Source organism: Lactuca serriola, chromosome 7, assembly GCF_051521515.1.
Source record: "Lactuca serriola cultivar US96UC23 chromosome 7, Lser_US96UC23_V15, whole genome shotgun sequence".
In the NCBI taxonomy this organism is placed as follows: Eukaryota; Viridiplantae; Streptophyta; class Magnoliopsida; order Asterales; family Asteraceae; genus Lactuca; species Lactuca serriola.
In genome coordinates this window covers 25752728-25779071 of record NC_136414.1, presented here as the reverse complement: position 1 = coordinate 25779071, position 26344 = coordinate 25752728, and the positions used below count along the sequence as shown (strand labels likewise).

Here is a 26344-nt window from a genome sequence, read left to right as displayed (position 1 = left end):
CATTTGCCACATCTGCTATAGATTAGATTCTTAAATAGTGTGGTATCCCTCAACAACAATTTTCAAATGTTGGTGAATTGTTGGACTTTGGAGCGAGATGTGATAACTGTCCGAAGAAACACAAGAGATTAATGATTTTTCTTTACGGTCTACTACGACGAATCTAGAAAGCTAGAAACAATAAAATTTACAGCTACATGACTACATCTCCAACTACAATTGTTTACGATGTGATATGGATGGTGTATTCTTGGCACAAACATATAGAAACATATAATTCGTGTAAATGGTTTGAGTGGTGTTGTTCACCATTCCATTGTGCTAATTTGTAAGTTGTATACTCCTTTTGTCGTCGGCTAGTTTCTTGCTAGTCAGGTGGCTTTTTATTATTATTCGTCGTTTCCAAGAAAAACTCAACATATAAATGACTTGATAAAGAAATTCTGAAAAATAAGACTATCTTCATTAAGACTTAATTTTTCCGTTTTACAAAGATTTTTTAATTTATATTATTTCTTTCATTTCTCAAGTGTATCTTTATTTTACTAAGTATCCTTTAAATAGTATTTATCCAGACAACATTTTAATCTAATAATACTTAACGAGAATACAAAAAGAAACGAGTGTAAATAAAACTTCAAGTATATACCATTGGCATAAAGTCGGTGGGAGTTTTTTTTGTAGTTGTAGCCTTGCATTTCTTCAAAACCCTTTCCGACCAATATTTTTTTTTGTATCTTTCAACATCGTCAATATGTAAGGCCCTCAATAATTATAATTTCACTTGTATATATAAATATATGTGGAGATATGATGAGACCATGCTTTAGTATGTTGTAGCTTTAGTATAATGAGGGTACATGCAAGTAGATTCCAAGACTTAAGAGTTGGTTTATTGTATATAATATAATATTGGTGTTCCAGAACGAGTTTAAGTTGGTTCAGGACATGATTATATGGTGTCCTCATTAGGCAAGGAATGGAAAATATAATGCTTAATTTGAGTAAGTTAGCATGCATGAACCATACAGTGTGAAATGACTAGGTAAGTAGAGGGGAAACATCATATGATGTGGAGAGAACATAATTTAATGTATGAAATGTGTTTGTATAATGAACGAAACTCTAATGGTGACTAATGATCCATTTGACTGTCTAATTAAAGTATGTTGCATATATTTGGTGAGACAATGAAAAAGTACATGTGTTTGTTAAAAGATAGTTATTCTTAAGACAAAAGTAAACAATCAACAATTCTTAAATAAAAAAAAAAACAAACAAAAGTATTATCACTAAATTGAAGCAACAAAGTTATATACAAAATAGAAAACGTATTCATATTGTAGATTACAACACAAATTTGTACAAATAGAAGTCTTTGATTGTAGTGTCACAAGACAAAAAAAAATCATACTAAGAATATGTCTAGAGGATTCAACTATCTAATCAATAGTTGTTATTGGTTATGACAAAATTACTATTTTCCTTTCATAATCCAGAAAAAACGAATTTGCCGGAATACATATGGTGTTTTAATATATCTTACTTTTTCATAGTTTGTTAAAAACATTTATCTATAGATATTCCATTTAACTCTTATCAACCGTCAATAACCGAAAATAAATGTTTAAAGATTTGGCATCTCCATTTATTAGATAAAATTTCAAAATTTGTCCATATGGTTTCCAAAAGTTATCGTTTTAAGGATAACTATTGAAAGCGCTACATCATCAGTCCTTATTGGTCCTTCGAACGTTAATTCTAACTTTTAAAAGGTTCTTTTTTTTCGAAATGACCAATATACCTTTGGACCAAATCTAAAAAATAAGATATACCACACAGACCAATTCTAACACACACACATGTTGTTTTATATCATCAATATTATTTAAGTGGAATAAGATTAAATTAGTTGACCAAAAATGATCTTGTTGAATATTGAACAAGTTAGGATGATGTAGGAGTGCATACTTGTTCAAGTTTTCAAGATTCAAAGTATATTGTTATTTAGGGGCGAAACCCCTAAACGAACGAGAGTCTGAGGGCAGCGCCCCTGGGAGCGGGGTCCTAGGGGCAGCAGCTCCTGGGAGGTCCATGGGCAGAGCCCCTGGCTGGGGTCGAGTTGCCAGGTCAACCAAGAAATTTTTATTTGGGTTATGTTGCTATTTTAAAAAATGCATCAAAAATCTGATTTTTAGAAAATTGACCATTTTCCCCGAGATTCGTTTTATGACAGGATTGGTAGTTTTGATGACAGTTTGTAACTGAATTGTGACAATTTTCAGACATGAATCATATAGCCGTTTTTTGGTTATTTTTCATGTATAATTTTGAAGAACGAACTTTTGAATATTTTTTTTTAGCTCGTCAAGGAATGTTCCTTGACAGAAAACTCATATGTCAAGAAGTCAGTATGAGTCATGTTGATCTTGTGTTGCAAGAGTCGACTGACAATGAACCTTTTAGTTATCACTAGCAAATGACCTGAGGTTGATAACCTGTCATGTTTATTGACATATTCATATTCCTATGCACTTTCAGTTGAGTTGGCAATACTTATGAGTTCTATGTTCTTCATTTAACTGCAAAAGAAAAGCATATTGGTCAGTGAAAGTACAATGATCAATATGGGTAGGCTGCTAACCACATGGAAGCACTGGTGGGCTCGTGTGCGACCAGAATGCAAGAAATTTAATAGCAAAGTTCAGTCCATGAAGGAAAATTGAATTTGAATTTGGTTTGTCATAAACCTAGTCTTACGCCTATATGTTGCAAATGAAAGATCCACATGGATAGGAACATATGCACCTTCAAATCTAATTGGCAAAAGGTTTCTCTCTAATTCATGAATATGGTTACGAGGAAATACTTTTGATGATAGATTTGAAGGATCTGATAAAGATCAATACAAATATTGTTTGTATTAATTGCATTCTTAAATTCACAATATGATTACATTATCCTTCTTTATATTTCAAATTGTGAGCAACGACAAGGAATTGTTTAAACTTTCAAGAGATATGTTTATCATGTCTTGAAAGGGTTTGAACACATACATTATCCAGATAAAGTGGATAAGCTTAAGAAGCCTAATTAGAGGCTTGACAAAGCATCACGAAATAGGAATCTACACTTCCATGAAAAAAAATCAAAGGGTATTTGATTTCTAGATGTCCAGTTGATTTCTAAGTACATGTCAAAGCTAGTGGGAGCATAATTTTTATGTTGGTATTGCATGTTGATAATACTATTCATGGGGAACAATGTCTCTAACAAGTAGCAAAAGTTAGGAACTCTTTTGCTATAGTGGACGTAAGGGATAAGCACTCATACTTTGTTACAAATCTAAAGGTTTAGATTGAATAGTTTAATAGAACTTAGTCAAAGACATATATGAATAACATGTTGAAATGTTTCAACATTGGATATTCTATATATGGAAATATTACAGAAAGGAATTAAACATATATTGGACCCTTGTAGTAATGAGTCGAGTTCTATATGCTTCAGATATAGGTTCGATTACATATGCTATAATAATCAATTATTCTATTTTTTCAAATGTTTTTCGCATTGTGTGAAAAGGATTAGAATTACATGTGACTGAAGTTGTCAAACAATTGTCAAGAACGTTCTAAGGTTTTACCGAAGAATTGGTTGCTTGTGGATAGTTAGAAGTATGAAAACATTTGGGAAGGACCATAGTGACACGTTTTGGATTGAGATGATTCTTGGTTAGAATTGATGGTCATATGGGAATATTGAAATGTTTACATATTGGGAGACGTTTGCAAAATCTACGTGTGAGTTAGAAATTTTAATGCAAGAGAAGTGTTCAAGGAGTGTGCCTTGAATTTGAGACTTCATAAACATGGAGTTGTTTATAGTAACCAATTCCTGTGGAACATGTTGTAATGTCGAAGTCTTGGTCTATGTGACTTAAGAACCTTGACATCATAGAAAGTCAATGCATGTAAAGATGAAATTCCACTACATCATAGATAGTGATAAGAATTTGGAATCGTGACTTGAGCGTTGTTGGACTAATGTCTAATTGATCTATTCACAAAGGAAAGACTGTCGAGAGGCATAGCATGCATGTTTAAAAGATGACATGACTGATGTTATTTAATTCAAGTGGTTAGTTGATTACTCGAAACATTATACATTTAATAAATTCGTAATTTTTATGGTGATTAAATTATAGGGATTTATTTATGATTGATGGGTATGATGTCATAGGCAATTAATTTTTTATTGTGTTTCACTTTTCATGTTTTACTTCCTTGAGTAATTTAAATATTATTCAAAATTCCATAGTCGTTCATACTTTTTGAAGTAAGTAGTGAATTAAGACTGTCAAGAATTTACTGTCGATTGTCGATTGAGGTTAAGATATTGCAGTTGGAATTGCTACAATATTCATGAGTACTTTGAAAATAGAGATTTTAAGTATTGGATAAACACATGCTTAGAGATTACTTCATGGACTATAATGACAAGTAATTCTAAGTCGATAATATCTTCTATTCTTAATGCGGAGATGTATAGTTCATAATTTACAGATTAGTTGTGCATTGGTTTGTTCAAACGCATCTTGTAACTAGATGTTATAAAGGGTTATTTCGTGTGTGAATTAAAATGTAAATTGTATGACTATATAGTCAAAGTAATTTGTTCCTTTTGTCTTAAAAGGAAAATCGATATCCATAGGCCCCTCAATGATTTGAGTTGATCTATGAAAAACTAGGCGCCTAGTTTGGACTAAATTGATGTGTTCGATTTTGTGTATAAATTGATCACAAATCGGGAAATTGGGAAACAAATAAATGAACATGAGGTTGACCATTTAATCCGTGACTCAGTTCATACAATATCTTGTAGATCGAAGGAATAATTGATCACTTCTCTTAGAGACAACGTTTTTTTATATGATTCAGAGTTTGGCAGTGGCTTTTGAAAACACTATTTGTTGTTTAGTTCAAGTTCTATACTTACCATTATAGTTATAGACTTATCCAAGTGGGAGACTGTTGGATTAAGGTGTCTAAACTAGTAACTAAATTGGTATATTCCTCTAATTAGAAGCAAAGTCCCTTTTAGGTTGCCCTCATAACTAGAACTTGATTAGAATGACATTTATAGAGAGAGGATGATTTATTAGATTATTATATGATTAATAAACTAATTGAATATTGTGAGGAAATGATTTGTTAATATATTATATGAAGCGGAACTAAAATGTTTAAGCGGAAAATCAATTCTAGCCATATTGTTAAGTGTTAACTGATTTTCGCTTAAGCATTTCGAAATTTTGTGTCAATGGTTAAGTTATATACCGTAGTTTATCACACGCACCAACCCCTTCTAGTCATATTTTCTTTTTAAAAGTTTTATGATTCAACATAAGATACCAGACGCTGATGAGAATTTGAAAAATCAGTGTCGATGGGTATATCATGTATAGTGATATATTACACGCATCATTCCACTCTAGACCTTTTTCTTATAATAAAAGAATTTAATGATTCAGCGTATAAAACCATACGTTGATGAGACTCTATAATATTATGTCGATGATCTATAGTACAACAACATATTATTGTGAGGCATCACCATCCCATCCATCATTCCGTTGCAACTCGTGATACACTGATAGCTCGGGCTGCAACACATGATACGTTAATAGCTACAACACGTGATACGCTAATCCTAACGGTAACTTTTTAACAGTAATTTTCAGATGAGGATAAGAATGCAAACTGTCACTTTGGGATTCAAGATATTTACAACACCTTTTTCTTTGATAATGATAACGTGAAAAAGGTGGGGGATTTTTTTGAATATAAATAGGAGTTTTCTCTCTCCTAGGTCACCTTATTTATCTTTCCAAGCAAAACCTCTCAAAAACCCTCTTTGTTCATCTTCATGTTCTTTGTGGCTTTAAGTTCTGCAACTCCGTTCAAGTTTTTCTCAGATATCAACAATGGCTCCAGTTCTATTCGCATATGTTCTGGCTACAAACGTTGTAAAAGCCCCAAATACCCTTGTTTCTCCCATTGTTATTAAAGTTAACAACGTCCCCTTCATAGATACCATTCCACTGCAACATCAAGACTCTGTCATTGAAGATTTTGTTGAATACTTGAAATGTTGTCCCCTACGTTATGCCCTCAGTGATATTCCAGATCCCTTCTTCCCAAAACAAGTATGTGAGTTTTAATAATCATGTACATTTGACGTAAATCCTCGAACCATCTCTGGAACTATTGGAGATGGTCATTCTATGGTTCACATATTTGCGTTGACCATGCATCAAGTTCTTCATCTACCTCGCATGACGGTCTATGAAGAGACACCTGTTGAAGATAAATGTCGATCAATTCTTCTACGAATTGATTATGATCTTTCTCTTCTGAGTCGTCGTGACCCTATGAAATATGCCCTTCGCTAGTGTCTTCCAACTAGTTGGAAGTATGTGATAGGGGTTATCAGCAAGTGTCTCAGACACAAAACTGGTAGTTTGGACCAGATGAATTTATTTGAATTACATATTTTATGTGCTATTGTCTGAGACAAGGATCTAGACTTCGCTCAGTTATTCTTTGATCAAATGGTTAAGTGCATCATCGGCAATAAGCGACCAACATATGTGTCATATCCTCGCTGGCTTGCTTTACTTTTAGATCACGTTGGGATGGTGTACAATATCAATCACGAGGCATCTAGTCCAACACTGGTTCTATCCTAAAAAAAAATCAATGATGACTTTACAGATGGAGATATTCATTTGTTTCAACGGATGATTCTTTGGATAGAACATTCTTATAATGTTGAGGATTCTCAGGAAGCTCCCATGTTAGAATCTAAAGCTGACGATGATGAAGATGAAGAATCCAACAATTGCTTTAGCAACTTCAATGCTTATTCACCCTACAATAGTGCAGATACTGAGATGGTCCATGTGCTTGTTCAAGCAACAGAGATACATGAAAATTCTTAAACCTCACCCACTCAGTACGTATTTGGTGAAACTGTGTCTGGTTTTTAAGGTCTATTATCTCACTCTCCAATTTTGACCAGTGTTCCTCTTCTAATAAAAAATATACGCATTCAATTTCCATCCTCTTGTCCATCACTCTCTCATCCACACAAACCCATTACACATCGCGGATTGACACCTCCGCACGCTAATACTAGTATTCCAAAGTCATCTCCACTTTAAGTTGTTGCTACTTTTCCACATTAATCTCCACTTCAAGCTGCTGCTACTTTTCAAGGGGGGGGGGGGGTCAAGTTTATCTATTTTTCAATCAACGATGCTTTCTAAGGTATCACTGTTGGTAAACTTGACGGAGTCGCTGGAACGACGACTGAGCAATGTTGAAGATGATGTGGCTCACATAAAGTGCATTTTAGCCATGATGGATAACACTAAAGAGGTTGCGGATTCTCCCTTCGGCTATCCACATGATGATCATTAACTGTCACCACCACCTCGTGCTAGTAATAATCCCCACACTCCATTTCAACCTCCCTTTCCTTCAAATCATCCTTCCTTAATTCCCTCTCCACCACTCGACACACCTCCAGTGTCTCCCCAACATACTAATGATGTCAAAAAGGAGTAGAATGGTAAAGAACAAGAATATAATGACACTATTGCTGATCAGTTTGTAACTGAAGATGATGATGGACAGCCTGAAACCGAAGATGATAAAGATGATGAAGGTTTCCTGGATATGAATTTTATGTTACAAGTTGTGCCTCTAAATATTATTTATCCAGAAGCTCTTCCTAAGGGGGAGATTCCTCAAGTCGCTCATAGTGATGTTGAGTCTGATGATGATCATCTTATCACAAGGAAAAGGAAGGCCTCCTCCTTAGGGGGAGTTGATGACGCTGAAGGTGAAGTCTTCTCAGTTCCTCCCATCAAGAAAAGAAAGCTCATGGTTAACTTAGAATCATTTGCTAGGGACTCAAGATTTCCAATCGAGGAGGTCATACAAATTGAGCATAATGCTTCAGTGCAAAAGGAGAATGTTGAATGTCGCTCCTCCAAGCTTGCACAAAAGTATTCATCTACCGAGGGAGGCATTGATGAATAACGGTTAAATCTCCAACGCTTCAACAATATGGTCACTCAACGAAAAAGGGTTTCGGAGTTGAATGTCCATATTGATAGGAAGAAATTCGAGAATGTTCTGGTTCAAAGAATTAAATCTAACCCTATCATGAAGGTTAGGTGTAATAAACCCAAGGAAGAAAGGTTGAAGGTTCATCTGATCAGAAAGAAGACTAAGTATGAATACAGTGAGATTCTGTTTTCTCGTGAATTGGTGAAGTATGGTTACAACGAGTGGATTCAGATTCAAGATATAATTACTAAACATAAAGGTATTCACACTGAGGAGCTGAAATTGGCACTGCAACAAATGATCAATAAATTAAAGAGGCTGAATTTAGTGCCTTCAGTTGGTCCTTCTCAACCTTTTACTTCAACGACAACTCCAAAGCAAAGGAAATCAAAAAAATTTAAGTTCCTTCTTCCTTTTGGCACTGTCTACACTAATAAAAGATTTCCAGTAAGTGTCGAGTCGATTCAACATTTGATCATTCGGGAGCCTGAACATGACATTTTATATCTCGATGAACAAAATCATATGTGCTTTGAATGCACTGAAGATCTTCACAGTACTCCCACTAAGCATTTGTTCCATCTATGTCTAGAGTGCATGGGGCATGAAGAAGTGGAACAAGATTATCACTGGTTGATCTCACTAGAACAGAGCAAGTGTATCGAAGAGTTTAAAGGTGAAAACTTCTAGTGGATGAAGCAAGAAATATTGGATGAACCTAACGAGTGCAATTAAAATTAGCTTTGACATCATTAGATTGGGGGAGATTGTAAGGTCAAGCCTTATAATTTTATGATGTAAGTACTAATACACGTTGTCCACCAGCGGCAATAGCATCGCCAGTGCAAGTACTTAGAAGCCTCAGCGTCAGCGTGTAATCTTCTGTACTGTTGTTTTAGTTTGTGTTATGTAATTAAAATAATTATAGTTGTTAGCTAACTGATCCAAAATCTTAGTGAGTAGGACCAGTTTATATATTTAGATTAGAATCAATCCCCTTAATGTCAGTATTTCTGTTTAAGGTTCAAGTATATATTCTTGTAATTGGGTTGTTCTAGAACAAACCCTAATCGTCGCTTTGTGCTAATCTACGTTTCTTCAAGTTCAATCCCATAAATTATGGATCACGCATTTTGTACTTATGATATTAAGGTGTGGGAGTTTAATCCCATATTTTTACTATTTTTTGGGAGAGATACATGTTTAATTAATTATTCATTACATACCAATCAATATAGTTATATTATGGTAATGCATTAATTTTACAAAAACTTACCTATATCATGTCGTTACTTTATCAGTACAATATAAAATGTTTTCACTATGTAGTTACTTTTCCCGTACAGTATAAAATATTTTTACTTTGTCGTTATGTTGTCTGTACAAATATAAAATATTTTTACTCTATCGCTACTTTTCCCGTATAATATAAAATATTTATTATATCATGTTGTTACTCTACCCATATAATATGAAACAATTCTTATGCCATATTGTTACTCTACCTTTTGGTTTTGCAAAGATAGTTATAGAACACAACATTGGCCTAATAACTTCAAATTATAAAGTTAAGGCTACAACTATTATGGATATTCATGCAATGGTTAAATGAATCACATTCATTATCTAAGTTTAATACTTAGTGAGACCCCAACATGTACTCGTTAAATCTTAGTGAGCAAGAGAGTTGTGTATAGATCTATACATGTTGATACCCCCCACTTGTGGTTGCTAGCTACAACCTTGATCTAAGAGTCACATGTTTCATAACTGTCTAAACAACAATGACACCCGATAGTGAGTCGTGAGGGGGATAATTTTTCGTCGGGAGCTCGATTATGGAAACTCATTGTAACCTTGATGTTCGCGCCTTAAGCAGACAAATATATAATTTAAAACATGCTTATATGCAGTAAAACACTACTTTTGGATAAAAAGTACACTTTTCGTAATCATAACTTTTGGTATAAAAATGCACTCTCGGTAAACATATTTTTAGGTATCAAAGTATACTCTCAGTAAACTTACTTTTGGTTTAAAAGTACACTCTCAGTAAACATATTTTTTGTATAAAGGTACACTCTCAGTAAACTTACTTTTTGGTACAAAAGTACACTCTCGGTAAACGTACCTTTGGTATAAAAGTATCATTTCCATAAACATACTTTTGTTATAAAGATACCCTCTCCATAAATATAATTTTGGTATTAAAGTACATATTCAATAAACGTACTTTTGATATAAAAGTACCATTTCGATAAACATACTTTTGGTATAAAAGTATATATTCAGTAAACATACTGTTGGTATAAAAGTACTTTCGATACAAATGCTACAAACCTTTGAACTCACCAACATCATGATCACGTTTTTAAAATCGCATGTATTCTCATGAAAATAAAAATCTAGAGTGTCACCCACTGGAACACTCAGATAATTGTTTATCAAACACAGTTTTATACCTTGTTTATGTTCATGTCTGAATGCTAAGGCACATATCGTATTTTGATCTAACATGTAATAATACATCGAGACAATGTAACTTCTATTTCCGTATAAAAATAAGTATGTATTTTATGTTGTTATTTTTGTACTGTTCAATGTATGTTCAATAACTATGATCCATGATTTTGTCGCACAACCTGGTGTTTCGCCGCTGGCTGGGGGTGTGATACCAAAAAATTTCTTATTATCGCTATCACCAACCCATAAAAACCTCATCCAACCCATTTCAAGTAAATGGACAAGAATCGACTCCCAATTCTTGCCTAGCCTCATGTTAACACATATGTAGATTCCATATATTAATGGAAAAGAGGCATAACAACATAAGAGAACTAGCCATATGAACTATATCATATTTTTCAACACAAACACCAAAAATCTTACTCTTATGTAAGTAAAAAGGCAAAGTATCATTGTTTAGGGCGGACGGTATCAAGAAAAATATGGTAAATATAAGTGGTGATACCTTCGTGAGAACATCTTCAAGAAGATATGGGTACCGTCGATGGAGAGGATAATGGGTTCTCCAAACTGAAACTTTTCTTTCTCACTCTCTACTCTCTCGTTATTCTTTATTTCTTTCATTTTCTTTACACACACACACTTAAGTTCTTTTAAGAACCTACAGATTTGTGCAAACCCCAAATCAGCAATTGGGAACTCCAAATCAGCAGTCATATGGACTGTTGACACATATATGACTGTTAATTCATATATATATATATATATATATATATATATATATATATATATGAATCAACATTCATATTGACTATTGAGTTAGAGATTGTAGGTTCGCACAATAACTCAGCGCTATAAGATTGTTTGAATTTAAGATTAGTATCAAAACTAATTAATCTTTGTTTTATTTTTGTATTAATTTTATAAATTGTGAATTAGTTTTGTATGTTTTTTGAGACATCCCCTATTTTCCATAACCAAAAAAACAAACTTTTCTTTACGCCTGCAAAACCATGTTATCTTTCTTTGCGGAAAATCCTAGTATATTAAAACATTTTGAGTACATATGTTGTTTCAAAATAACAAAACCCTAAGGATATGATAATTAATACACCACATGAGTTATAGCTTAAAGACTTATCGGTCCTTAATACTATTGCAAGTTGTCTCTTAATCACCAGTCATCCTAAACGAGATCCAACAACCTTAGCACCGTTACCTGTGATGCTTATAAATTTGAGTGGGTCAGGTTTGGGACCCTGGTAAGACACATAGGATTTTCAATTCCACAACATTATTATGATAATATTCCATAATTTAAAAACCATTACCTGTGATGCATATAAATTTCACATATAAATTTGAGTGGGTCGGGTTTAGGAACCTGGTAAGACACATCGGATTTTCAATCCTACAACATTATTATTATAATAATCCATAATTTATAAACCTACAAAACCAATTGTTACCAAATAATATACACAACATAAATACCTATAAGACATTATACCTTTGCTCCTTAGTTACCCAACCCGTTAGTTCTCACATACTGATCTTATAACAATGATCCCTTGAAATCTAACCTAATGGATCACTGTTAAGCAATGAGTATACTATTCTGCTTCATGTATTCCTTGGCAGTTGAAAGTCAATGAGGCAACCATAGGGGGATATAATACAGGAACGACCACACAATCCTTTCCTCTATATAAGTATAATTCATTAACACTTACAAACTATGGTTTTCACCTATATTTTACTTAGATGACCACACATACCCACCAGTTGTCTGATACAGACACACCATTTCTTGCTATCTAAAAAGAAAAAGGATATTAGTATAGTGCTCGAGTATGTAACTTGTACCCTGACACACAATAGTATCATAGAATAGAGTTCTACTCTCCATTCCAATCTCACACACACCCTTAGTATGATACTACCCACTTATTCAACTTACTTTGAACTAAGCATCATTAACGAGACTTAGTATATAACGACAAAAGACTACAGTACCTGTAATCAACTTTCAAGAAACACTTCTTGTTTAAACAACACTATCATAATATATGTATAACTAAGCACTTATTTAACTTACTTCAAACTAAGCATCTTTATGAGTCTTAGTATATAACTAGACAAGACTGCAATATCTGTAATCAACTTTCAATACACACTTCCTGTTTACACAACACTATCATAATATAGGTACAACTAAGCATTTATTATTTAACTTACTTCAAACTAAGGTATAACTAGGCATGACTACAGTATATGTAATCAACTTCAAATACAATTTCTTGTTTATGTAATATGTTATAATACAAGAATACATTTAGCACAAAATTCAAATAGTCTCCATTTTTGTATACATTTAATCTTTAAAGTAACGATGCTTTTATTTAAGATTATCATGTACTCTTACCAAATATACACTTAACACATATTCTAGATAATAAACATTTAATGCACATATAAGAATTTAATTGATATTAAATACTTTTAGTAAATACTTGTATTAAAATCATGTTCATGAAAGTGACTATGCACTCACCTTATTGAGGTGGAAGATTTGCGGTTAGGTTAGCTTCTCGCCTAACACTTTTGTTTTCACCCTTTTGAAGGACCTAAATACGAATATTACCATGCTTTATTATTCGTTCGCATTTATAAGGTTATATTAACCATTTCTGAAATAATCGCAAAGAATACTGAGTTCTGTCAAATAAGGAATGACCAGGTAAGATCATATTGGAGGTAGGATACGTTTGGAATATAACCATACTATTTAGAAAATCCACTTTAAACACCTCACTAAGATCTTTCCTAGACATCACTCCCGTAAGTAGATTAATTAATATTATAACTGAAATTACTGATAAATCTTACTCATAGAGACAATGAACATAAGTATAAGTTACACTTAAAATTATAGTAAGTGCAACTTAACTTACAGGTTTTCTAGCAAAAACACAAAAACTTCGCAGGCGGAACTTCAATGTTGAATACTTCTTTTCTTCAGACTTTTCAACGCCACATCGCCTCGATATAATGCTCGAAACTCAAAAGTCAGATCCCGGGGGTTTGGGAATGGTTTGAGAGAGAAATTTGGGTAAAAATGTGCAAGAAAGGAAGGAGGGTTCGACTACTATTTATAGCAATTTTTAATAAGCGCGTCGTACCGCATCACGGTGTCGTAACTCTTATCTAGTGGTGTTACTTGTCTCTTTCTCGTTGGGCCATGTCGTCGAGTATAACAGAAGAAAGGGCGTCCGATGCTGGCTCATGGGGCCTTCTAGGTGGTTCCACGTCTCCTTCAACATGTAAATTCTCGTGATCTTCGAAAAATTGTAACTTTCACATATAAGCTCAATTTTCGACGTTCTTTATATCCACAGATTCGTATCATCGTGTACTACAACTTTCGTTTAGAATTTATTATCTAATTTATAATCTATTTTCACTTTAAAGTCTACAAAGATTACACTATGAAACTTTGTGAAATTCATATCTTCTTTATACGGGCTCCGTTCTCGACGCTCATTATATTGATGGTTTCGTATTTATGAGCACATCAAATCTTCTTTACATTACTTTGGCTAAAAAGTAATACATCATTGTTTTATATTTTATGACACATATATGATTATACTATGCCGAACACAAAATTTCAAAAAATTATAATTTCTTCATATGACGTCATATTTTTGTGTTCTTTATTCTCACGGCTTTGTAATCACCACTACTACAACTTTCATTAGGATTATTTATTTTAAATAATCTTTAATTTATAAATGTTTATTTAACACAATTTGTTTAATTTTAAAATAAGCTTTTATAAAAGTATTATACACCCATAACATTTGCCGAAACTTCATGTACATATCATATATAAATCACCTGATATAAACACATATTATGTTTGATTATCTTGTTCGTTTATTTGCAATTATCCTATTCGAAGATTTTAATTATTCAATAAGGTCTAGTTCGAATTCACGGACGTTAAATTTTTAATTAGATTTATAGATATAAAAATGAAAATTGAGTGGGTTGAAAGGGATGAAAAATATGGGTTTGCACGGGGCGTGGAAAACGAGTTCATGTTGGGACGGGTTCATATCGAGTTCGGTCAACATATAACAACCCATGAAACCCATCAAACGGAGACGAACTCAAATCAAAAAAGCTTTTACTAAAGAAAAAGTAATTTAAGCAACATTAGGTTTGATAAAGTTTGTAACTTGAACTTCTAAAAAGCAACCTTAAAAAAAGTTTTTTCTTCTAGTTTAGAGTTACTATTTTTAAAAGGGGATTTGACTCTTATTTTCTCTTTCACCATCAATATGGGATGAGATGAGATTCTTTCATACCATATGTCTTTCAATATTTCAACATATAGAAATGAGTTTCTCATTTTTATTAGTATTTTTTTTTATCAAAATTGATGATTTCAACCCGGAACTTTAACATAATATATCATCCTTAGTTAGTATTAAAAATACAAATTTTGTGTAAAAAATAACAGATCAGAATGTTTTATTATGTATTTTTTTGGTGGTTAATTTTTTTTTACCTTTGGAAGACAAAGTTGAGTAGTAGTTTGGGACCTTCGGAACCTATACGAGGCCCGTCCCTAGGTTTGTATGTGTGTGAGATAAGAGAGATGGAAACAGAAGATAAAAAAAATAAAAAATAAAAAAACCTTATGTGACAAATAAGATAGAATTGATGAGAATGATGAACACTCTCTGCATTTAGGGCGTGTTCGGCACGTAGCGTTTGGGAGCTTCTGGCTTCTAGCTTTTAAGAAAACGGTAGTAAAAAAAGTCTCGTTCGGCGACAGGAACGTTTAACTTTTATCCTAAACAAAACGCTCCAAAATCAAAAGCTACATGAAGTAGCTTTCAACAAAACGCTCCAAAATCAAACGCTATCCGCTAACCGCTACCAACTAATTTTGCCGAACACGCTCATAGTAAATGAATTAGGGCGTGTTCGACACGCGGTGTTTAAGAGCTTCTGGCTTCTAACTTTTAAGAAAAAAAACTAGTAAAAAAGAAAAAGTCTCGTTGAGCAACAGGGGCGTTTAACTTTTAACCTAGACAAAATGCTCCAAAATCAAAAGCTACATGGAGTAGCTTTCAACAAAACGCTCCAAAATCAAATGTTATCTACTACCCGTTATCTACTACTAGCTAGTTTTGCCGAACACGCCTTTAGAAAGAATGGTGGGAGAGAAGATAGATGTTATTGTTATTGAAAAGTTTTGTTCAACAATAAACTTAAAAACTTGATAAATTAAATATCCTCCTATCCTATCCATTTAAATAATGACACGCATCACATTAATATATTAAAATTTCAATAAACACGTCACAATTTAATTTGATAGAATAATTTATAGGAACAAAAAGTAAAAAGAAATTTAATTTGTTTAAAAAGACAAAACTGTAAATTTGGTCCTTGTGGTTTGCAAAAACCTTTAGATGGGGTCCAAAAAGTTTTTGGCTTGCATCGAAGGTCTAAAATCAAGGTTTTTCTGGGTTTTTGGTCCAAAAAAACTTAAAAAGTCGATTTTACCCTTTTTAATTTCTTTTTTCTATTTTCTTTATTGTTTTTGGTATTTAAATAATTAAAAAAAATAAAAAATAAAATAAAAGGCGTTCGATTCCACGTGTACTCTCTTTTCTCTTTCTTTCGTCTTCTCACCGATGAATCCAGCTTAGCTACTTCTTCCCAACATCGACTCTCAAACCCTAAATTCAAATCCCAATTCTTCAAATTATCAATTCTACGATTCTTCAACTCTTCAATCTTCTCCTGAGGGGACTTTGATCGAGCCATGGATTCTTCTTTATCTTCATACTTCGATGAATTGCACATCTTCAACTTCTTTTTCTTTTTCTTCTTTTTCTTTTTATTCTCTCCGCCTTGTTCTGCATTTCCCGACTTGGATAATGAACTACACAGCTTCAATTTCTTCTTCTCTACATCACCATTCTCATTCAGACGCTCCTTTCTCTTCTTTCTGTCACTGGTCATTAATCCCTTACCTTTCTTATCCCCAACCTTCCATACATTCTTTCTCCTGTACAACATCTTCTCGAATTTCCAAGATGGAACACTCGTATCGATAACAGTAACCTCTGTTTGCGAATACGCGGTTAGATCCCAATGGCCTTTCTCCTCCTCCTCAACATGTCCAGTCACCTTCAACTCTCGATTGACTTCCTTTGTTGTACGTCATTGCTCAAAGTCAACGGAAATGGCGACGGCGACGGCGGTGGCGAGGAAACCCTATCCTTTCCAACAGGCACGTTCTGAACATTCGAATTTGTAGAAACAATACAGATTCTAGGGCACTGTTGCTTCCTACAGCTCTTTTTCCTTTTAATTCTCGATAAATCCTGAAATTCTCCCATCTGAAACAGCTCCGATAGTACATTATTCATCACTTCACGACCTTGGATAGCTCCACTATCATCCTGTTTGTCAAGTTTGGGTCTTTTATCGGGAAGCGAAGGATCCGTCGACGTTTGGGGATCAATTTTGTCGAGGGAATTGGAGAGGAAGTGCTCGAGGTTGATGTTATCGGAGTCTGGAAATCCTCTGGATGAACGAAGGCGGTTTAGCCATTTGGATGACTTGGAGCAGAGCATTGGTTGTGGACGAGGAGAAGATTGAAGATTTGAAGAATCGTAGAATTGATAATTTGAAGAATTGGGATTTGAATTTAGGGTTTGAGAGTCGATGTTGGGAAGAAGTAGCTAAGCTGGATTCATCGATGAGAAGACGAAAGAAAGAGAAAAGAGAGTACACGTGGAATCGAACGCCTTTTATTTTATTTTTTATTTTTTTTTTAATTATTTAAATACCAAAAACAATAAAGAAAATAGAAAAAAGAAAATAAAAGGGCATAATCGTCTTTTTAAGTTTTTTTGGACCAAAAACCCAGAAAAACCTTGATTTTGGACCTTCCATGCAAGTTGGAAACTTTTTGGACCCCATTCAAAGGTTTTTGAAAACCACAAGGACAAAATTTGTAGTTTTGTCGTTTAAAAACTTTGTTTTAGCATAACAAGGTTTAGTAATCATTATCTTATCTTAAATAGGCGAAAAACAATTGTTAGTTGAGCTACAATTTAAAACCATTTACCGCTAATTCCAAATTCCAATTTCTTAAAATAACACCATTAAGAGGGCTAATTTTTATTTATTTTTTTTACCGGAAAATAAAATATGTATATTAAAAAGGCAAAACCTAACAAGATTCTAGACAGGAAAGAGATACAGGAAAATAAAAATGACAGTCAAAAGAAAAACAAAGTGCTAATTCAAACCAAAGAAATAATCAAATAAATCATTTATTATCCTCCGTCAATAGAAAAAGCCTTAAAAGACTTACGTGTTAATTGTTAAAGGAAATTTTCAAATGAATTACACAAGTCCAATTTGTACGTCTACCTCGATCTTTCTTGAAAGAAGATGATGCGGCCCTTTCATTTATTCCTGCTGAACATTGTGTTCGTTGTTTAATTGACTTGTCTATACTCAAATCCAACAAAGTTGTTCGATCTAACGAAAACTTCACGTCATCTATATCAAAAGATGATATTGATAACGTGAAACACAAAATTTTGCGTCTATTGACGTGCTTGAATATCGATTGACACGATCATTTATTGCTTTGGAGCTTATGTGGTTCATAAAATCCTACTTGACCCATATTCCAATAAAACTTTTTTTGTCAAATAAACAAATAAGTGGTTTAAAATGATACATTTGTCCATTTAATTGATTAATTAATTTGTATAATCATTTTTCAAACATAGACGTTGAAATGTTAACAATTTCATTTCCCACTCAATTCATGTATATTAATAATCTAATGTCCAAACTGTCTGACAAGAGGTTTTTAATTTTTTTTATTCTTAATAATTAGTGGTTTTGATTTGACATTAATGGAGGGCAACATGCAAGTGCACCTCAAATGATTTAGCTCACGTACTATCTTTTGTGCATGCCGTACAATTGATAGGCATAGCTTCTTGTTGCTGGTATAAATATATGTATTATGTAAATGATACATCTACTAACAATAACCATCTCATGATGGATAGAAAAATGTCACACCATCTATTATTCTTGTTTAAATTTCTGTTAAAATCACTAAGTTACCCTCAGGGTCAGCAAAGGAAGAACAAGTGCCAAAAGTATTTGAAATATGAAACCATTGCAGAGAAGCACACATCAGAAGAGCTACTAAACACAACTCTTGTGTTTGAAGCGGAAGGCGGGGTATTAAGGTCAACTTCACTCTTTCCTTACTTCATGCTTGTGGCTTTCGAAGGTGGTGGTGTCTTGAGAGGGTTAGTGTTGTTCTTATTTTACCCTTTAGTTTGTTTGTTTAGCATGGATATGGGGTTGAAGATTATGGTGTTTATATGCTTCTGTGGGATAAAAAAGGAAAAGTTTTCGATTGGAAGGACCGTTTTGCCAAAATTCTTTATGGAGGATTTAGGGTTTGAAGGGTTTCAGGTGGTGATGAGATGTGGGAGAAAGGTGGGCTTGAGTGAATTGCCTATAGTTATGGTTGAAGGGTTTTTGATGGATTATTTGGGTGTTGATCGTGTTCTTGGGAGAGATTTAAAAGTAGTTTGTGGGTATTTTGTAGGGTTGATGGAGGAGGGGCCATCAACAAGATCAAGTTTCTTGATAAATGATGTGTTTGGAGACAGAAAAAGTGATAGTAATCTCATTGGTTTTGGTTGCTTCAACAAAACTCTTGATCATCATATTTTCTCTCATTGCAAGGTATAAAATATCTTTCCTTCTCCCTCATGTATGTCTATACATATGAACTATACAAGTATACAACTCCATGAGAGAGACATTTTCCTTGTATAACACTAAACTCATCGGGGTCTAACTAATCCTTTTATATAATCGGCGACAAGGGATTTTTTAAAATCCACAATCTATTGAACTTTATAGAGCTCAATAGATTGTTACATCATCCATTAAATACATATGCAACTTTACTTTTAATGCCCATAACCTAATAAACACATATTCACTCCTAATCACTACTTTATTCTTTATATTGAACCCTTAGTAAACACTTGAATGATCGTTCGACTCATCCACTTAACTTTACTCAATGTCATCACATACTAAGTTAAATACTTATTCAATCATAACCGTTATCTTTTCAACTCTTATATAACTTGCATCATGGATGTCAATATGAACTTTTGATTCCTCTTAGGCCTTATGTTATATAACAACACCACATCTCCTGCTCATCCTTATCCTATATAGCTCAAAAATGTAAGAGGATATCACACACACACACACACACACACACACATATATATATATATATATAGGGAAAAGTGAATATACCCTTAAGGGTATATAAACTTAGATACCCAAACTCACCATACTATGTCGTTTTGTATCAAATAATACATTCTAATTGTTTAATGTTCTTATAATTTAACTTATAACTTGATTTACTTTCATGATTTTTATAAATTACACATTTATCTTACTCTTACATAATTTTCATTTTCAACTACAATATATATATATATATATATATATATATATATATATATATATATATATATATATATATATATATAGCCTAGTAGGTGTTCGGCAAAAAGATACGATATAAAAGAAAGATAATAGTGAAATTTCGAAAATCTTGAAAGTAAATCAAGTTAGGGGTTGAAGTTTAAAACCATTACAATCAATATATCAAACAAAACGACGTAGTATGATGTGTTTGGGAACCTAAGCTTATATACCCTTAAGGGTATATTCATTTTTCCCATATATATATATATATATATATATATATATATATATATATATATATATATATATATATATATATATATATATATATATATATATATATATATAAGAGAGCGAAAGAGGGAGAGAGAGAGAGAGAGAGCTCAAATAGCCTAAAAGTTTAAGAAATTATTTTTATCGTGGTTGGTGGCGGAGATGGCGGTGGTAGAGGTAGCGGCAGTTGGTGACGGAAGTGGCAATGGTGACTATTGTGGAGGTGGGTGAAGTGTTGAACGAAAAAGGAGGTGGTGACACTGCATATTCATATATAAGTATTACCTATCTCGCCGCACCGATATGCCGAAGCACTTTGACAACAATAAAAAAAAAGATGTTGTCCATATTCATTTTTGTATTCTCTCTCTCTCTCTCTCTCTCTCTCTCTCTCTCTATATATATATATATATATATATATATATATATATATATATATATATATATATATACTAGGTGTGCAGCTGCCCAAAGCGGCGGCGACAATTATTACTTTTTCGATGAATAGTTTTTTTTTCCAAAAAATGTTATTTGATTGTTTCAAATGACTATAAATTTTCTAGCTGAAATGTTATAAAATTTTCATATCCAACCTTGGACAAACATTATGCCTACATTAAAAAAGAAACAAAAATTAATTGATGTTTCTTTCTTAAATATATTCGTTGAATATTCTTTATTATAATTTATTTTTGTTCATGAAAAGATGATTTGTTTGTGCATAACAAGTTTGTACATTAAGTTATAATTATATACCTCTTAAATTTCAAGAAATATATATATATATATATATATATATATATATATATATATATATATATATATATATATATATATATATATATATATATATATATATGTGTGTGTGTGTAGAGTTGGGAAAGAAAAACAATTCATGATCCGAAATCAACTTTATATCCGAAACTGATTTGGTTCCTAATCCGAACCGGGTCAATGTTTTAATAGTTAGGACCGATTTGAGATCACTTTGACATGCATCGGTTTTTTAAGCCTGTTTAAGACCGGTTTTTCTAATTTTTTTTAACATGTATTGTTACTCACATTTAATATAAAAGTATTTTGTTGGCTGTTATGACTATCAATCTTCAGCCTCACTTTCTATTGGCAATTTGGAAAAATATGTGCAAGATATCACGTGTGCCCTATCTTGTAATTTATCATCGTTTCTTATTCCAAAGACGAACCATTTGTCACCTTAGGATTCTATTTTTGTCTCATAGTGAAATGTATTATATGAGTATTTTCAAACCGATTCTGTACGATCCGATTTCAATCAGGTCCAATTTGGTTCGTATTGGTTTGAATATTTTTAGGTTTGAACCGGTTTGAATCTGATCTGGTTTCTAACCCAAATGAGTTTTAAAACCAATCGTATTTTTAGTACTATTTTTTTTCTTTTACCAATATTGTGGCTTTGTCAGTGGCGGACCTTAGTGGGGCAATAGAGATCCCGGGCCACTACTCAATTTCCGGCACGCAGTGTAAATTTTTTTTTTTTTCTATTAGATGCACGCGCTTGAAGGACGAGGAACACCTCTACTAAAACAGTCTGCATCCGGCACTGGGCTTTGTGTACGCATATGTTAGGAGGAAAGAAAAACTCACCTGAGGCCCATAAAGGAAATAAAGGCCAACCTAGTTGGCACTTGGCAGTTTAGGCAGGTTTGGTATTTTACTCTTAAGCATCAATTCTTGAATCCCGTTTGAAAAACCCATTTGAGGCCCAAGCCTATGCATAATAGTAAATAGAAGGGTAAATTACACCAATCGTCCCTCGTGTGGGTGTCAGAAGCACGTTTAGTCCCTATTTTTAAAAATTAACTTGGATCATCCCTTGTTTGCTTAAAACTTGCATGCTTCGTCCCTGATATGCGTTTTTGTTGCGTATGTAGTCCATGACAGATATAAAATGACCATAATGTCATTTGTGTATTTCTTTTCCTAATAATTTAATGTTATTATTATTATTATTAATTAAAAAAATAAATGTGGCCCCACCTACCCCACCTTTTAAAGACTGTTAATCTAATTTATGTTTTTCTCTCTCAAACTCTATATAGCATCACCGGAAACATTCACCACCACCACTATATATCTAAACAACCACCGGAAACATCTCCACTTCCTTCGGTGTACCGCCGTCACCTACCACTATCTCATATCTTTGTCTAAAACCCTAAAAAACCACCTAAATCTCCATCTCCATCTCCATCGCCATCAAAAACTTCACTACTTATAAATGCCTCACCTTCTTTGGAACTGTCACGTGGTCGTGACTGCTACCTCACCGGAGAAGGTGACCTCTTCGTCAGATCTTAACCATCATCATCTTTATCACCATCGCCTTCATCTTCGTGAAAACCTCTATCATTTCAGATCTTCAACATCTCAGATCTACACTTTCGTCGCTACTACCTGTTCTCCTAAAAACATCGTCGGTGGACTCACAAATCGGGAGACGAGGGTGGTAGTTAATCAAAGCTTATAGATCTGGTGGAGGATTTGCACTATTTTTGTCGTAGAGGTGGGTTGTTTCGAACCTTCATCATCTCAGTGTTGGAACGTCGTCGCCTTCATCGTCTTAGGGTTCCGATCTGAGGATTTGTAACTCCGCCGCCTAGGGTTTCAAAAGTCGTCTATGTTTTGGGTTTGGTTTGGTTAAGTGGCGGTGGATGGTCATTTCCAGTGGTTCATGAGGTACCAGATTTTAAAGAGGGGATATGTGTGTGAGAGAGAGAGAGAGGTATGTGAGAGAGAGAGGGATAAAAAGAGATGAAGATAAGTCGTAGTTTCCGATGGTTTTCAGTGTTGATGGATGGTGGCCGGAGGTGGCTGGTAGCTAGAGGTGGATGGTAGCTGGAGTTGATTGGTAGTGTTGTAGTTGTCGGTGGTTGATGGCTAAAAGGGTTAGAGTTAATTTAAGGGGGCGTTTCCTTTTCTAAAAATTATAATTAATAAAAAAATAGATTAGTTATAAACAAATCCATAAATAATTAATAAATAACAAATAAATGGAAAATAAGTCAAAAAATAAATAAATATGGGCAAAATAGTCTTTTTATACGTGGAGGAACTAAGTGTGCAAGAAAAAACATACATAGGGACTGTCCGTGTTAATTTTTAAAAATAGGGACCAAACGTGCTTTATGACACCTACACGAGGGACGATTGATGTAATTTACCCTAAATAGAAAATATGCTTATAGGACTCAGGCATGGCCATAAACGAATCGGAGTTCGGCGAACCATTTGATAAGATGTTTGTTTATTTAATAAATAAACGATAATGAATTTAAATTTTCTTTCATATAGTCCAAAAGAACAAACATGAACAATGGTTTCGTTTTTAATTTCATTTATGTTCGTAAACGTTCGTTTATATTGTTCATTCACGTTCGTTTAAGTTTATTTATATTCATATATATTAAATTGTTTTTATATTACTATATTATATGTTCGTTTATGTTCAGATATGTTTCATCATGTTATTTTATCTTTATTCATTTATGTTCATTTAGCTTGTTCACGAACATAAATGGATGAACATGAATAAGATAATTTGTTAAATGAACGAACATGAAAAAGAAAACTCGTTCGTTTATACATCAGTGTTCATCAGTTTGTTATGCTAACTTAAACGAACGAACATGAGCAAACCATTGTTCGTGTTCATTCGGTTTGTATACAACCCTCCTTAAGGGTGAAAGTGAAACAAAACTTTAGAATAATATGGGGGTTAAATCGAAATAATAAATACATAAATTCAAAAAAATAATACATACTACTAAAATGTTAAAAGTTACCTTGTTCTAGACTCTTGCACTTAAGTATCTATGTTTTGTGTGCTCAGTTTATGTAGTTTAGATTTTAGCACAACACGCTTTTTAATTATGGGTTTGGATTATGGATAGCGCAAATTCCATTAATTTTCACATTATTATAATATATATGTTAAATAGAATGACTAGATTACCGGTAGTTCTAGTTTGGTAGCACATTTCTTTCTAATATTAATATGTGCTGATCAGTTTTTTACGACAAGAATGCATAACTTAGATATGTACGTTTCTTCATCTATGTATATTGTATTTGACATCAAAATTTTGATGGTAACAACATATTAGTTATGCATCTCCATGAGTACAAATAATGAAATAATACATTAATTTTATCCATATTTGAAGAGTACACTTCTTATCGCTAATGAAGTGGCTTCATTGAAATCTCTTAATATATTTTAGTTCATAATTAAAAACATGGATATAATATAACTTTTTTTATGCTTTGATCATCTTTTTAATTAAAACCATATGTTTTCTTCCTTTAGGAGATATACATAGTATCCGAAGCAGAAAAGAGAAGATGGAGAGCTCTCCCGAGAGATAATTACCCAAAACCATTGATTTTTCATGATGGAAGGATCGCACTCATGCCAACATATCTAATAACATTAGCAATAATCATGTGGGTTCCATTTGGGTTCTTGCTCACTATTTTGAGGATCATAATTGCAATATCTTTTCCATACACCATGTCTATCCCTATCTTGTCATACACAGGGATGAGAGGTAGAACATATATATGTTCAAAGTATACCATCAATGTTGACAAAATCGGAGAATATCCAATCAAAAGCGAAGGCAAGAAAAAAGGCACGTTATATGTGTGCAATCATAGAACATTACTTGATCCAATCTATATATCAATGTCAATAATGAAGCCTGTCACAGCTGTTACATATAGCTTGAGCCGATTATCAGAACTCTTGGCACCATTAAAGACTTCCCATTTGAGTAGGAACAAAGAGAAAGACTCAAAGATGATGGAGATGTTACTTAACCAAAGTGACCTTGTGGTTTGCCCTGAAGGGACTACTTGTAGGGAACCCTATGTGCTTCGATTTAGCCCTTTATTTGCTGAAATGAGCAATGAAATCATCCCTGTTGCTTTAGATGCTAAAGTCGGTATGTTTTATGGGACAACTGCAAGCGGTTTCAAATTTTTGGACCCTTTGTTCTTTCTTTTGAATCCAATTGGAATTTACCATGTCATGATTCTTGAGAAGTGGACAAGTGCAAATACATGTGGGAAATCGAGTATCGAAATTGCTAATCAGGTTCAGAGACAAATTGCGGATGCATTAGGGTTTCAATGTACGAATCTCACAAGAAGAGACAAGTACATGATCTTGGCAGGAAATGAAGGTGTTATTTAGAATTATAGAATATATCAACTTTTGATGTATAATGTATAATTCACAATTTAAGTATTTTTTATACAATTGTAACCCGACATATGTGCATGAGTGAAAAAAGAGTTATTGATATTAAAAATGCAAGTATTTAATATACATCAAAGCATACTAAATGGTCCACCATCGTATTGATTGTAATTATGTTTGCATAGTAATTGTATGGGAGTAAATTAACAGATAGTCCTTGAATTGGTGATGGATGAAGATGAATAAGATAAGAGGTGTGAAGCATCCTTTTAATAACAATGCTAATAACGATAAAAATAACAAAAAAAAAATACATATTCCTTTATCTAAAGAAGTTTATGATGGGGCCTCACTTAATTAAGTAGATGGAGTTAATGGTACTGGGTGTTGGATGTTGGGAGTTGGGACTATTTTTTTATAGTTATGAGTGAATATATAAAAAAGAATAAGTGTATATTTTCGATTAAAAAAAATCACTATTTTAATTTATTATTGGTCCAAACTTGAACACGACGGGCCATATCATAGGTATAGGCCTATATGGCTTTAATATAGTATTATGTAATATTTATAAAACATGAAATTTATTTTATTTTCAGGCTCTTGACCTAGCATTCTCAGAAATTGATGGATAGAT

General features: G+C 33.2%; 1 protein-coding gene across 1 annotated transcript; it reads left to right on the top strand.

The window, feature by feature from the left end:
* The first annotated feature begins 18593 nt into the window (after positions 1–18593).
* Positions 18594–25842, top strand: LOC145062670 (putative glycerol-3-phosphate acyltransferase 3). Its single transcript, XM_079010244.1, has 2 exons — positions 18594–19421; positions 24814–25842. The coding sequence occupies exons 1-2, from the start codon at positions 18675–18677 to the stop codon at positions 25699–25701; spliced, it is 1635 nt and encodes a 544-aa protein (XP_078866370.1). The 5' UTR covers positions 18594–18674; the 3' UTR covers positions 25702–25842.
* Positions 25843–26344: the final 502 nt, after the last annotated feature.